This window comes from Marmota marmota, unplaced genomic scaffold (genome assembly GCF_001458135.2).
Source record: "Marmota marmota marmota unplaced genomic scaffold, marMar, whole genome shotgun sequence".
Classification (NCBI taxonomy): Eukaryota; Metazoa; Chordata; class Mammalia; order Rodentia; family Sciuridae; genus Marmota; species Marmota marmota.
The window spans coordinates 7,142,893-7,158,932 of record NW_026000243.1 but is presented as its reverse complement, the minus strand read 5'-3'; the positions used below and the strand labels follow the sequence as shown (position 1 = coordinate 7,158,932).

Here is a 16,040-nt window from a genome sequence, read left to right as displayed (position 1 = left end):
TTTTTTTTTTTTTTTTTTTTTTATCATTCATAATTGTTTTTTGCAAAGATACAAATCACTGATGAGCAATGACTCAATGTCTCGTATGGGAGGGAAGAGTTCAGAAAATGGTGTTCTTCTAATATTCTTTCCTTATTAACCAAAGCATTTTTTGTAATGAGAAGCCTCTTTTATATGAGAAGCCTCTTTTATATTCTGTTTGCTCAAAAATACCATTTGTATTGGAAAGACAGGATAAATGCTTTTTTCTATCCTCCCTTTTAAAATCAATTTTCAAAATAACTCTTTGGTTTAATGGCATCTTGTAAAGGAGATAAATTAACTTTGTTTTTTGTGTCATATGCTTATGAGTTTAAACATAGTTTATTGTCCCATTTGTTGACAATGTGATCCTCCTCCAGTTAACTTATAGCAGCATTATTTATAATTAATAACTAGAACTTGGGAACAACCCCTTTGTCCATCAGCTGACCAATAGATAATCAAAGTTTGACATATCCATTTATTGTAATACTGTATTATTCAGCCATAAAATAAAATGAAGCACCTTGTAAACTTTAGTAGCTTCCTTGCTATCTGGTTAGATGTTCCAGGTGAACGTTTATGGTCCCAAATGTGGAATAGCTATTTCTCTAAGGATCCCTGATTCCTTTTAATGGGAAATAGAATTCAGAAGCCAGTCTCATGCTAAGGATATTCATTCTTGTAGATTTACTGCTATCAATTCGTACTGATACTTTCAATTGACATTCAAAACTATAAATTCCAATTTGCCATTTTTTCCTTCAACTTTTAACCATTGATAATGAATAAATACAAGTATTTATGTATAAATTTTCATGACACATATTTATTCATTCACATAGTTCACTGCTGTGTAGGTGTGTGATGTGAAACATTGGACTTCACTGAATCCTTTTGCTCCATCTGCTCCAGACTTTTCTCAGCTTACCATTCTATCCCTTTCCCTCATACATTCTTTACATGTCTTCAGCTCTAACAATTGAACAGAATGAAATTAATCAGTGACTCATATAAAAATCCAGTATTTAGGTCCTGCTCTAACTTTTTCCCTAAACCAGAATGGACAGCTTCATATATATAAATTTACACATGGATTTCATCTCTTCCTCTTTTTTTCCATATGATGTTTAATAAAAACACCAAAATCAGAAACCTAGAGTCAGATTCTTCTCTCCTGGTTACTCTGCAACCCCAACCTTAATACAAAATCATGCTCGGGTGATTTTCCTTCAAATGTTTCTCACAGTTATGGGAAAATATTTCTAAGCTGTGTTTTCTCTGTCTTTTCTATGATCAGTTTAATTTGGTTTTAGTTTGTGTACTTGTACTATTACAATTACAATTCTTAAATCTACCCTCTTTATTGCCATCAGGATAATCTATTTAAAATGCATAACTACACTACTGTGGCTGCCCATGCTTATCATACAAGATCCTAGGTCTTTAACATAGTGAAACACTTATGGAAGTGACCTTGAACAAAGTAATGTTCTAAGCCTCAAGTTTCCTCATCTATAAAAGTCATGTCATTATCATCTAACTTCATGTGAGATAGCATATCTTAACAACCAGTACAGATAATTTCATATGTAAATTTCCAAAACCTATTTTATCTCTCTCCTTAACCTTCTTTTGTGTTCTTTTTTTAATCAGAATATAGGGTGCAAATGAAGTGATCTCTGTTCTGTTTTAACATAAGTGAAAACTTCTTAGTATCTTAAAAGTTAGCATCCCAGTTTTGAAGTGTAACTGAATATTTAAACAGGCAAATTCTTATCATTAATATCAGCTTTTCCCATCCTCTCAAATTATTTTCAGTGTTAACTGTCTTTCATTGCATTCTCTTTAGCCATCATCTTATGTACTCACCTCACTTTATATGCTGAGGTACTCCAATTTAATCTCAAATCTTCTGATCATTTTTATTACCTAATTTTTATGAAAAATATACATATTCAAAATATGCCCCATCATATAAGAAATAGAATAGGGCTGGGGATGTGGCTCAAGTGGTAGCGTGCTTGCTTGGCACGCGTGCGGCCCGGGTTAGATCCTCAGCACCACATACAAACAAAGATGTTGTGTCCTCCAAAAACTAAAAAAAATAAATAAATATTAAAAAAATTCTCTCTCTCTCTCAAAAAAATTATATAAAAAAAAGAAATAGAATAGGCATCTGAAATTTGAACTCTGTTTAATTTTGTTTTGTTGTTTTGTTTTGTTTTTGCAGTACTGGGGATGAATCCAGAATTTTGAGCCAGCTATGCAAGTAGTGTACCACTGAGCTATATGCCCAGCCCCTACATTTAATTTTTATTCATGCTTTTTCTATTGTAAATAAACAGCCAATATTTATTGAATGCTTACTTTATGCCAGGAATTATGCTACTTTAACCCTCTTGATGATTTTGGAAGTATAATTTTCATGATTTCTATTTTTCGGATGACAGAACTGAAGCATTAGAGACAAAATAACTTCACTAAGATTTAATGCCTGACTGGTAAGTGGAGAAATTAAAATTCAAAACCTAAGATTTGACTAACTTAAAATCACTGTTTTATCAACGAAGCTATATGCTTTCCTTTGCAAAAACTTTACCCAGCTTTGAGATAAAATTAATTTTTCCACCTTAAAGTTTATGTCCTTTAGCAACTACTGCTTTCATAAACATGTATATATAGTATTCCATCAGTTATTTAAAATAAAAGGGTAGGAAGGAAAATATTTCTGAATTACTGAATAGTTCACATTGCAAACTGTTAATACAGACACATTTTTATTACTTGTGAAAGCTACTTAAATTGTTTATCAGTAATTAATAGTTTGTTCAAGAAGTTTAAATATGTTCCATATTAAATATGTAACTACATACATACATATTCATCTACACATATGGAATGGAGAGAAATCAGATGTTTTCTTAAACAGAATTATCTAATTCATAGAAGTTTCAGGTATACTTCCTGGCATTTGAATTTTCCATGTTAGGTATGATTCTTTTCAAATACTCTTAATTTCATCTCTTTCCAAGCCTTTGCCTCAGTGTACATCCAAAATGTATTTGTGAATTTTTTATTACATAGTACATCAGAGTTTCTATAGACACATATTACAAAATGCATGTAATAAATATATAACTTAGAAGGCATTTCCCAGTGTATTATTCGTCTTCTCATCCCATAACTCCAACTGAATTAGACTTTGTACCACATTTAGACAAGACAGACTTAGCAGAGGTACTCAACCCATTTTCATTTTTGTCTTCTGGCCATTCATTTTGTAGTGTTCTCTTTCCAACTCCCTGGAGAACAAGTCTTAGTAACTTTTCTAGTCACTTTCAGGAAATAAAAACAATCTTTTCAAGAACTAATCCTCTACATTTGCTGACTATGGTTTTGGTCCTTCCTGGATTAGGATAGGCTGAGGAAGAAGAAAAGGTCTGTGATGGTAGTAGCAGCAGCAATAACAGTTACTGATATTTTTGTAGCATTGATTATGTTAGTTACTGTTCAAAACACTAAATATGTATTAGGTCATTGATCCTCAGAAGTGTGGCCTCACACAGCTGAACCAACTGTGACAGTTGTCACAAATGACAACCCAGCATTGTGTACACTAAATTCGTAAGCAAACTTCATAGTCCTGACCATGTTTAAGTCAGACTCATGCCAAAGAATCTTTTAAAGTGTGATACAATTTCCATTCACTTGAGATAAAGGACAGACATGCCAGGAGAGTAGCAGGGAGTTTGTAATTCATGACACACCAATTACTCTCAGCAAAATTCCTCTTCTGATCTTCAACTTTTAGATCACAGAAGATGAAAGAAGCACCATCTTAGAAGTGGTTTCATTTTAATACCCCACTGTACATTTTCCAAATATGCTGTTTAATTTCTTGACTTTATACCTTTATTCATGCAGATGGTCCCTGGATTATGACTGTCACTTGTTCTGAAGGCATGTTTCCTCCCTCAACCACATGATCCCAATCAAAGTAAGCAATCTTGATGGCACAGCTTTAAAAGCAGAAGCCAGTTTCCTAGGATATAGCAAATGAATGAAACACTTTCTATATAGCCTTCCCATTTTTTACCTCTTCATCTTGTTTCTATGAGAGGAAATAGCAAATATATTAAATGATGGTCTGTTTAGACCTGTCTTAGCTGCATAATGTCTCATTGTGACAACATGTAAAACAGTTTTATTATTGTTTGGCTTCTTGTTATTATCTTGGAATCTTTTTTTAATCTTTTCCCCCCTTTATTTTCATTATTTAATGTTTGAACTGGCATTACCTACTGCATGTTTACGTTTAGAAACAGGGATGATACTATACCCATTGACAGAGATCTCTTGATGTTCAATAACTTATCAAATGTGAAATATTTAGAATAGTGTCTGGCATAAAAAGCCAGGCACTATTCTAAATATCAATATTTACAAATATCATTTAAAACTCTGGAGCTTATTTAAACAGTATTTGAAATGCTTCCCTGATTGAAGAGTTTGGAGAACACATTTTAATACATTGTGTACCTTAAGTTTCTCTCTCACTAGCATCTTTTTGTCTTTTACTTGGCACAGTGGCCACCTGAAAATGGTATAAATTGCCTATTTTAGCTACTAAACCATCATTTAATATTTTATTTTATGTATTTTTTAGGACATTTGTGATTCATTTGCATCCTTGAAGAGCATCTGTAGAAGAGGAAGGAAAAGATGGGTGTGAAAACATTTACTCATAGCTCCTCTTCCCACAGCCAGGAAATGCTTGGAAAACTAAACATGCTGCGAAATGATGGACATTTTTGTGATATCACTATTCGTGTCCAGGACAAAATCTTCCGGGCACATAAGGTGGTACTAGCAGCTTGCAGTGATTTCTTTTGCACCAAACTTGTAGGCCAAGCAGAGGATGAGAACAAGAATGTGTTGGATCTGCATCATGTTACAGTGACTGGCTTTATACCCCTTTTAGAATATGCTTACACAGCTACTCTTTCAATTAACACAGAAAATATTATTGATGTTCTAGCTGCAGCCAGCTATATGCAAATGTTTAGTGTTGCTAGCACCTGCTCAGAGTTCATGAAATCAAGTATTTTATGGAATACACCCAATAGCCAGCCAGAAAAGGGTCTAGATGCTGGACAAGAAAGTAATTCTACCTGCAATTTTACTACTCGAGATGGAAGCATTTCCCCAGTGTCTTCAGAATGCAGTGTGGTGGAAAGAACCATTCCTGTCTGCCGAGAGTCCCGGAGAAAACGCAAAAGTTACATTGTTATGTCTCCTGAGAGTCCTGTAAAGTGTAGCACACAAACAAGTTCACCCCAAGTATTAAACTCTTCAGCTTCCTACACAGAAAATAGAAATCAACCAGTTGACTCTTCATTAGCTTTTCCCTGGACTTTTCCTTTTGGAATTGATCGAAGGATTCAACCTGAAAAGGCTAAGCAAGCAGAAAATACCCGGACTTTAGAGTTACCTGGCCCATCTGAGGCAGGTAGAAGAATGGCTGACTATGTGACTTGTGAGAGCACAAAAACTACCCTTCCTCTGGGTACCGAAGAAGATGTCCGGGTCAAAGTAGAAAGGTTAAGTGATGAGGAGGTCCATGAAGAAGTGTCTCAGCCTGTCAGTGCATCTCAGAGTTCACTGAGTGATCAGCAAACAGTGCCAGGAAGTGAACAAGTCCAAGAAGACCTTCTGATTAGTCCACAGTCTTCCTCTATAGGTATAATACCTTCTATGTTTTTCATAATGCTACAGTCAATTAAACATTTTTAAGTTCTTAGTAGATTAAAAATTTTGTGTTCAGTCCTACATGAAATATAAAGAAGAGTAAAACATAACTGGATTTTTAAAGATGTTATTAGCACTACAGTTTCCTTTTTACAAGTTACACATCAGGGAAGGGGGGAAAAATGTTGACAGTACATGATGGCACAAAGCCAGAGATACAAATTGTGAATTACTTTCAGTGTAAAAGAAAACAGCTTTTAAAAATCCAGTTAGTGTTTTATTTTTTATTAAAATATTTATTGAGAACTTATATGATAAACATTGATGATGCATGAAGACATAGTTCATGCCACAAAGGAATTAATAGTCTAATTGATGAAGCAGTTATATAAATAATTGATTACAATGAACTGTTAAACCTAGAAACTAAAGGTATGAGCATGTATGGTTGCAACAAGGGAAAGAACAAGTTAACATATATTTAAGCTGGGTCTTAAACAAGTAGGAGTTGGAGCAGGCTAAGGAATTGACACTTCAATGAAGATGCATAAAAGCACAAAACCTGTAGGAAAGTATAGAGGCATGGAAGAACATAGCATATTTGGTAAGCAGTGAATTCAGTGCAGAGTGATATGAATAAAGTATGGATACCTGAAAGTATGGGGAACAAATGGGAAACCAGACACAAAGGAGCAGGTTGTGAAGAGCCTTAGCCTTGGATACTTGTTTCAATTAGGATTGCTTTCTACTCCAATACAACAGAATGCCTCTGCAGTTGCTTTAACAACCAGGATTTTTTTTTTTTTTTTTAATCATATAACATGTTCACAAATGGTAAGTCCAAGACTAGTATGATGGACCTAAGCCCCTTGTGTATTTATAATCTAGTATCATTAGTTATCAGTTTCATCTATATGTTTGCTGTTTTTGATTATAAGATGCTCACTTCATCTTTATCTTTGCATTCTAAAATGGGGCAGTGTTTTTATCAGGAAAGCACAAATATTCCCAGAAATCCCTTAAAAACTAATACCACAAACTAGTATGTAACTTGGTTGTAGAGCCCTTGCCTAAGGTACACAAGGCCCTGGGTTTAATTCTCAGCATTGAAGGAAAAAAAGCCAGAACACACAATCTAATGCCATTCTGTGTCGTGATCTTTCCTAGTTGCAAAAGAACCTGGGAAAATAATGATTATTGGTTGTGTATATAATTGTCCGGAACAAAATCAGAGCAGAATGGATATTGAAAGCCAAGTAAGCTTGGATTTTATCCTTGTAGTAGTAGGTAGTATACCTTAAATAGAAAATAAAACACATATACACATATTTTAGGAAAATTAGTATTGTCATATAGGAGTTTGACTATGTGGAGAGAGGCTCAAAAACCAGTTGGTGTGATGAAGAGTAAAACCCTAAAGAAAATGGATATTACTAGACTTTGTAAAGGAAAAAATCTATGCTACTTGGTAATATTGAATAGATACACTGAAGGAATGGAAAAGAGTCAAAGTACTTGGGACAAAATAGTAATAACATTTTTTTATAGTCATTGATTCTAAGTCACAATTTTTTTATAACTTACTATGAATCCATATATGTGTTACAGTTGATCATCTTTCACAGTTCCTTTTTCCTTTCTTAGTGGTACAAATAATAATGGTAATTATATAGTTATAGCATCTATTAAATGCAATAAATACAATATGAAAATCAATGGAAGTAGGACCTAGTTTTAAGAGTAATCAGCAAGGTTAGTTCTATGTAAATTGTACTTGGATTATGACTAAGCAATATCATGCCAAAAGCAGTTGAAATGGCAGGATTGGTAATATTACATATTTGGGACTTTTCTCTTTTAAAATTTAGCAGTGGCAAATTCAGTCTCAGTAGGAAAATATGTAAGAGCCAAGACCAAAGGACTGATCCTTGAGAAATATCTATATCCAGGTTTCAAACAAGAGGGATTTAAAAAGTCAAGTGAATAATAAAGATGGTCTTTCCAAAATATGGAAGAACCAGAAAGATCATATTAACTTTGTTAATTTCTTATGTTTTTATCCATTAAATGAGTTTCTTAGGGCTACTACAACAAAGTACCACAAACTGGATGATTAAACAATAGAAATGCATTTTCTTACAGTTGAGGCCAAAAGTCTAATGGTTTATAGGGGAGAGAATCCTTCCTGCCTCCTCTGGCTCTGGTAGTTGCCAACATTTCTTATATTATAGCTACATGACTACAATTTCTACCTCCAGTGTGTCTGTGCCTCTACCTTTGTCTCTAAATCTCTCTCCTTTTAAAAGACATCAGTCACTGGATATAGGGCCCACCCTAATCATATATGACCTCATCTTAACTTGATTACATCTGCAGAGACACCCATTTACAAATAAGATTTCCTTCATAGGTAAGAGGGGATTAGACCTCAGTGTATCTTTTGTGGGGGCAGTTTCCCCCACAATACTTAAAGTTTATATTCCTGATTTGGGACAAGATACTTTTGAAGAATTTTAGTGAACACACATCCAATAAAATATTTAATGGCAGGAGATCATTGCTTGTTAATATGACCAAGTTTTTGCTTAATTACCATAGTCTCTAATCTTGAAAACATGTTTGTACCTTCTGAATTATGAACTGCTTAATGAATAATTACTATTTTAGTCATTAATCTGAGGATTTAGGAACCAAAATATTAATCTAACTTAAGTGTCATGCTAATAAATGAAGTAGTCATGTTTACCACTCTCATGTATATCTAATACGTTCATATTTTGCCTGTATGATTATATATGGAAGTTATGGACATTACTAGTAGAGTAAAACTTGGAGTTACATAAGTAGAATTATTATAATTGTGAATCCTATTATAATTGGAACATAGTAATAATTGCTCTGAAAATAATGTAATCAAATCATCTAAATGGGGTTTTTTCCTACCCATAGAAGTGTACTAATGACTCTCAGCAAACCTATCTTAACTGCAAATTTATGCAAAACAAAGCCACACAGGAAAAAAAGTAAATTCCTGGGGTATTGTGGGCAGTCAACAAATTTGGGAGGAAGAAAAGGGAGATGTGCATAGTACTTTATTTTCTATATTTCATAAGAATAGTTGTATAAGTAATTTATTTACTAATTCATTTTAAAAAGATATTCAGGAAATGGCTTGCCATTTTGATGTTTAATATGTTCATCCTGAAATTATAAAATAATAATAATTTGATTACCTATGTAAATAATCCAAGTCGAATTTTACCTGTGAAGTTTTCCCTTTTTTCCAGTAGCCCACATTGTAAAATCTAACACCTTCAACTTAGGGCAAATAGAAGCAATAAATACAGCAAATTTAAAGGGGAAAAAAGGGATGTGAGTAGTAAGTGTAGGTGGGGTCTTGTTACTCAGAAAGATAAGGCTATTTTTATACAGTTTAAGAAAAAAAAATGTAAGTGAAAGGGCTTCATTTTATGAATGACTTAATGATTTATTTTGAACTATAATTCTAGATAGTCTGCACTTTACTGTGTTAACAAAGGAATTTTATACTCTAAAAATCTCTGCCAGCCAGCCACATTGGCGTATGCCTATAATCCTAGTGACTCAGGAGGCTAAGGCAGGAGGATTACAAGTTCCAAGTTAGCCTCAGGAGTTTAATAAGACCCTCAGCAACTTAGTGTGAACCTGTCACAAAGTAAAAATAAAAAAGACTAGAAATGTAGCTCAGTGGTAGAGGGATTTCATTCCCTAGTACCTAAATAAATAAATGTCTCTGCCATTAACAATAAAGTGGTTGGGACTGGGGGAATATCTCAGTGATAGTGCACTTGTCTAGGATGCACAAGGCCCTGGATTCAGTCCATGGTTCTATAAAAATTAAAATTAAATGATTGTGTTAGGGTGATCAGTTAACATATTAAAAAATAATTTGAATTTTCTTTTTTTATATATTTTTTCACTTGTAGGTGGACACAGTATCTTCATTTTATTTATTTATTTGTTTACATGGTGCTGAGAATCGAACTCAGTGCCTCTCACATTTGAGGCAAGTGCTCAACCACTGAGCTACAACCCCAGCCCTGACTTTTCTTAATAGCAATAAATGATAAATTTGTTGAGGTGGGAAGCTAGAATAATGGTAGAATTTCAGCATATGCTATATGGAAAAGCAATATAATATTATGATTAAAAGTTACCAGTTTTTCCCACTTAATAGATAATGTGACTCTGAGCAAGTCACTTACTTAACACCACCAGTTTCCCTAGCCATAAAGTAAAGATAGTGATATAATCACTCCTCCTACTTATGGTTTCACTTTCCACATTTTTAGTTACCTTCCGTCAAATATAGTACAGAAATATTAAGTGGAAAATTCCAGAAATAAATAATTCCTAAGTTTTAAATTTTATACCCTTCTGAATAGTGTGAGGAAATATTGTACCATCCTTCTCCATCCAGTCTGGATGTGAGTCATCTCATTGTCCAGTGTGTATAGGCTGTGTAAGTTAGCCCTTTAGTCAACTTAGTCACCATTTTGGTTATTAGAACATTATCGCAGTACTTATGTTTAAGTAACCCTTTTTGAGAGAGAACAAGAGACCACATTTACAACTTTTATTATCACATATTGTTAGAATTGTTCTATTTTATTGCCAATCTCTTACTGTGACTGGTTAAAATTCACCATAGATGTGTATAGGAAAAACAGTACATACATAGGTTTCAGTACTATTCATGGTTTCACGCAGTTCCTTGGAAGGAATGAATGTATCCTTACCTGATAAGGGGAACTACTGTACCTATTTATCATGTCAGTGTCCTCCAGCCAATAACCACCAGGAATGCACCTACAATTGAACAAGTTGCAGTGGTAGTTTTAACATCTGAAAATCTTTCATCGATAACCCAGGAACATAGAATAAGTTAGTGTTCAGACAAATATAACCAGGTGTCTACATAAGTACATCCTGATGGTGGGAGTGTTTGGATAAGTATCTATTACAACACGAGTGAGCCAGTTTTATGTTCCCTAAGATGGATGGATACCTTGAATAGAGTTAGTTCTCACAGAGAAAATTGAAGTGTGTCTGAGGAGAACTGTTTCTGGATAGCCCCGTTAGTGTCCCTTGGATAATGTGTGCTGACGGGACTATAATGACTTCAGCAGAAGCATTTTGATGATGTGAGATCAAGGTCCAATTTTTATAGGACTGAGGGTTAGGATAATGATATGAAGGAAACTTAAATACCAGAGGGACCTATAAAAGGAAATCTCCTTCTGAGGTGTTTAAGGAAGAGCTATTAAATTTTTGTCAGCCAGGTCAGATGAGGGATAATAGAGCCAATGATCTGTTAAAATTCAGAGCAGTAATTGTGATGGGGGGTAGAGGTGGGGACAACAGTCTTGTTTTTCCTTGGTCACAGAAGGAGATCTTAAGCTGGGCACGGTGGTGGCACATGCCTGTAATCCCAGAGGCTCAGGACGCTGAGGCAGGAAAATCACAGTTCAAAGCCAGCCTCAGCAGGTAGTGAGGCCCTAAGCAACTTAGCAAGATCCTGTCTCGAAAATGAAAAATAAAAAGGGCTAAGGATGTGACTCAGTGGTTAAAGCAATCCTGGGTTTGATCCTGCATACCAAAAAAACAAAAAAGGAGATCTTAGAAAAAAATGATAGGATAGCCGGGGCCCAGTGGCACACACCTATAATCCCAGCAGCTCAGGAGGCTGAGGCAGGAGGTTCATTAGTTCAAAGCCAGCCTCAGCAACGAAGGCACTAAGAAAAGAATGACACCCAGTCTCTAAATAAAATACAAAATAGGGCTCAGGGTGTGGCTCAGAGGTCAAGTACCCCTGAGTTCAATTCCCGGTACCAAAAAAAAAAAAAAAAAAAAAAAAAGATGGTGCTGAAAGCTTATATTAAACTGTAATAGGCAGGTCTAGTAGTAAAATAAAGGATCAGAAATACTGAAAAATCAGCAAATAAATTAATCTAGTTTCATTGTCTTGGGTGGAAGCCATCCTTTTTTTAAGATAGTTTCTTCTGGTGAATCCGTCAAAATACAAACTTACGTCTTCCAGTGGAATGGATAATAGAGGAGTAAGGAAGATCTGATGAATGGCTTTTAGGTTGGGAAATAAGAAACCAGTAACCAACATCTTGAAGTTCCATGGCTGAGTCAATTGTTAACAACTTGGTCAGTTCCTTGCCTTGTCATGACAAGGACAAAATTTTTCCTGTCTTTTCCAGAAAATCAGAATTAACAGGAAGATCATATATTAGAAATGTCCCTGATACTTCCTCTTAAAAATTACCACTCTAATGTTTGAATACTATTAATGCATCTCTAACAAATAATCTTGTTCTTAATCAAAAGCTCCCCCAAAGTGGCCCCTTATGATTTCAAATTATCTTTGGTGAAATTGCATCAGTTGAGAGATAAATATACAAGTTATTGTTACATGAGAAAAAAACATGAAGGGAACAGATATTTGGCCTGGGAAAATGTAGTTTTGGATTGAGATGACCCATAAAAGCTACAACAATTAATTCATAAGAATAATTCTGTGTAACTTTTTCTTTCCAGAGCTTGACTCTTTGTTTCAGAGTTGTCATGGACCAGGAGCCAGACCAAAAACCTCCTGATTCTGGGCATGTGACACTATTAGTTAAGCATTTGTTAGGAATACAAAGATAAAAATGAAGAATTTCTTATAAGGTTTTTAATATCTTTGTTGAAGTATAACTAACATGCCATAAAATTTTACCTGTTTAAAGTGCACAATGGTGTTTCATATGTTCAGAGAATTGTGTAGCCATCCCACAGTATAAGTTTATAATATTTTGATTACCCTAAAAGGAAACCTTGTACCCATTAAGAATGCCTTCTGGGCTGGGGATGTGGCTCAAGCGGTAGCGTGTTCGCCTCGCATGCGTGCGGCCCAGGTTCGATCCTCAGCACCACATACAAACAGAGATGTTGTGTCCGCCGAAAACTAAAAAATAAATATTAAAAAAAAAAAATCTTTAAAAAAAAAAAAAAAAAGAATGCCTTCTTATTCCCTCACAGCCCCACTCTCTCATCACTAGGTAGCCATTAATATATTGTAAATAGATTTATCTATTCAAGATACTTTATGTAAATGCGATCATGCAGTAGGTAGTCTTTTCTGACTGGCTTCTGTCCTTACCATGTTTTTTTCAGTCCATCCATGTAGTACTGTAGTACTTTTTAAAATTTGGAAATAGTTTTGATAGTCACAGATCTAATTCAGCCTGCAGGGCTGGTTCTAATCAAGCCCATGTTCATGCTCTCCGTTATAGTTTATTCCTCAGCAGATACAGCATAGGAACACTTAACACCAAGGAACAACAAATCTGATTGAATAACCAAAATAATCCCAAAGACCTTATTTCTAGGAGAACCAAATAAATTCAACAGTAAAGGACTTCGTTGAAATATTTAGCTGAGTCCAGCTTGAATTTATCCTCTAGCCAAGGGCACGTTGCACTTCAAAAGGTATTTCAGATCTATATTCTGTTATCAATAGTCCTAGTGCAAGGCAGTAGGAATTTAAGCAGAATCTTGATGAGACTTCCATTTCTGTTAGTGCCCTATAGCCAATAGTCACTTATAATTGAGCAAGTTGAGTTTATTGTCATTTGCAAGGGAGATCGTACACTATGGGATTTTTAGGGCTTCTCAGTGAGAGGGTATTAGAAAAGATATAGCAGAGGATTTGAGCTTGTGTTAGATGATTTTAGGAGGGATTTCAGGAAGTCAGGTTTTCTTAGTACTTCTTATATCAGAAAGTAGGGATTATTCTATGAGCAAGGTCTTAATAAATATTACCTAGAAATGCAGACTAAAGTGCAACAACATTCAATAGTGACTAAGCTGGTAAGGAGGGGATGTTGGTATTTTTGTTATTGCATGGTGATTTTGGTTTTGCCTATGTTTGAACAGTAATGTTGGGGGTTTGGGGGCTCTTGCTTAATAAGGCTCACAGAGTAACCTAGTCTGATATTGGTGTTCCATGAGACTGTTTATGTCCAACAGGAGAACAACATCACCTAGTTTTGAGTGCCAGGCCAACTCCTGAGTGAGTGAATGGCCAGGTCCTGAATGTGAGAAGCTACTTTCTCTTTTTCAAGTATCAAGTAGGATATTATTGAAAACATGTAGAACAGTGCCTAGCACATAGTTAGTGCTCAGTAGGAGATAACCAATATAATTATTTCTCATTACCAGAGGGTTTAAACATCTTGAGTACCTACCTAAACAGTGGTAGCAGCAGTGTGTGTTTGATACAACAGAAATTGTCATATCAAGTTGATTGTCATTATAAATCAGCTTTACTGTTTCACAAGGTGAAAGGGTCCGTTCAGAATTCTTAGCCTTCTCACTGTCCCTGAAGAAAGGAAACTTTTTCTTTTTGTAGTGCTATGTATTCAATCCAGGGCCCTCATGCATTGTAGGCAAGCATTTTACCACTGAGCTATATCACGTCCCCCCCACATCTAGAAACTTTATTTTAATAACTTAAGAAGCATCACTGTCACCTCAGAAAAGTAATAACATCTGCAGTTAAATCAGTGTAAGTTAAATTCTAGTTCATGTAATTTACTGTGTTGTCACTGGCATCTCAAGAAAAAGATTTGATAAAATTTTATTTTTTCTGATAGTTGCATAAGTCATAACACTTTTTTATATTATAACTTTCACAGTATGGGTAGACTCTAAAGCGTGTGTTTTAACTCAGTTTAACTTGGAGTGTCTTCATGTTGTTTTTGTTTTTAGCTTTTGGTAAGGGGAAAGTGTTTTTGTTTTAATTTTTGCATCCCCAGTATCCATTGAATTAGGGATCTGTTAGCCAATGTTTTGATGACATTTTAAGCATGTTGAAATGGATTTTTTTGTTGTTGTTTTATATGTATTTTATACCCCCATTTAGTTCTTTTTTGACCCGCTTTTTAAACAAACCCTTGACAATTCTAGAATCAATCCAAAAACAGAGTGGTCTTTATTTCCCTCTCACCAAGATTTCACTCACTCTTAGAAGTAATGTAACCTGCCTGATAGTAAGAAATAAAATGCCAATTAAGAGTCTTCCTGTCCTCCCCTTATCAACCTCCAGGTGGGTGTTGTTTTATTTTGGCATAAACTACAATACCTACAATTTCCTGTAAGCTTCTGTACTGTCTTTACTCTGATTAAGTTCCAAATATAAAGTAAGTTTTTGTGTTCGTGGTGACAAAAGTTCAACTGTTGGGACTTTTCTAGTTTTTATCCTAAGACAAATTGAAACGTTAGTGTTTAGTTCTCTTTTTTGTTCGTTTGCTTTGTTTTATTTAAGGAAAAAAGTGAGAATGGAAAGATTGAGAAGTAAGCAGTTCATTCTTCAACAAAAGACAGCATCTGGTTCTCTACCCATCTGGAATGAAAACAAATCAGAAGGATCAGGGATAAGTTGGATAAGTAGACACAGGGGACAAACATAAATGTTATTTGATAATAAGGGAAAGAGGAAAAGTAAAAGGCATGCACAGAAATGCTAAACACACCAGTAAGGTAGAACGGGATACAGTTCAGAATGAGTGTAGAAGCAAGTAGTCCTGTCTGCTTTCAAAAGCCTCTGAGTATTTCCGTGTATTAGAACATAGTATAATAACTAGTGACCTTGATGGTTTTCCATGAATCATCAAGAACAAAAACTAAATTATATTTCGTATTATGTAAAAAGGCAAGGTAAATTGTAGCCCTGTAACAAATTTTCCAGCACAAATGATCAAGTAATTTTGGATGCCTTAAGAGGGATTAGGTTAGTTTTTTTTTTTTAAATCTTACTTAAATAGAAAATGTACTTGTTTCCAAATAATGCCAGCTAATTCAAGTGTTCCAAAAGGAAAAACTGAAGTATTGGATTGTAAATTTTTATCAGGAGTAAATTTTATCCTATGTATGCTAACAGATGATATTAATTAAATGTTCGCATGTATATAATATTATACAAACTGTTACAATTAGTACATTTTAACTTTCATTAAAATATTGTAACCAAAATTTGTTTACAATTAAGAAAATAGACCTTTTCGGAAGCTCAGATTTGTCCATTTGATGAACAAATCAGACAGTAAAGAAATTGATTGCAAATAGTAAAGAAATTGACAAAGTTTATTACCTGATGAGGGTAGGTCGTTTGGATCCACTGTCCCTAGTACAAACAACAGATTGTTGATATATATATATATATATATATATATATATAT

The 16,040-nt window shown here is 34.5% G+C and overlaps 1 protein-coding gene across 7 annotated transcripts in view; it reads left to right on the top strand.

Annotated features, from left to right (window-relative positions):
• The window catches only part of Zbtb44 (zinc finger and BTB domain containing 44), a 69,415-nt gene that overhangs the window by 35,377 nt on the left and 17,998 nt on the right, over positions 1–16,040 (top strand). For 3 of the 7 annotated variants that reach the window (XM_015499055.2, XM_015499057.2, XM_015499050.2), the window contains exons 3-5: positions 2,475–2,525; positions 3,949–4,021; positions 4,691–5,764. In XM_015499055.2, coding sequence (XP_015354541.1) covers positions 4,747–5,764 — 1,018 coding nt within the window. In that variant the 5' untranslated portion in view covers positions 2,475–2,525; positions 3,949–4,021; positions 4,691–4,746. The remainder of the gene's footprint in view (positions 1–2,474; positions 2,526–3,948; positions 4,022–4,690; positions 5,765–16,040) is intronic. The other 4 variants (XM_048796156.1, XM_015499051.2, XM_015499053.2 and 1 more) reach the window with 2 other exon arrangements.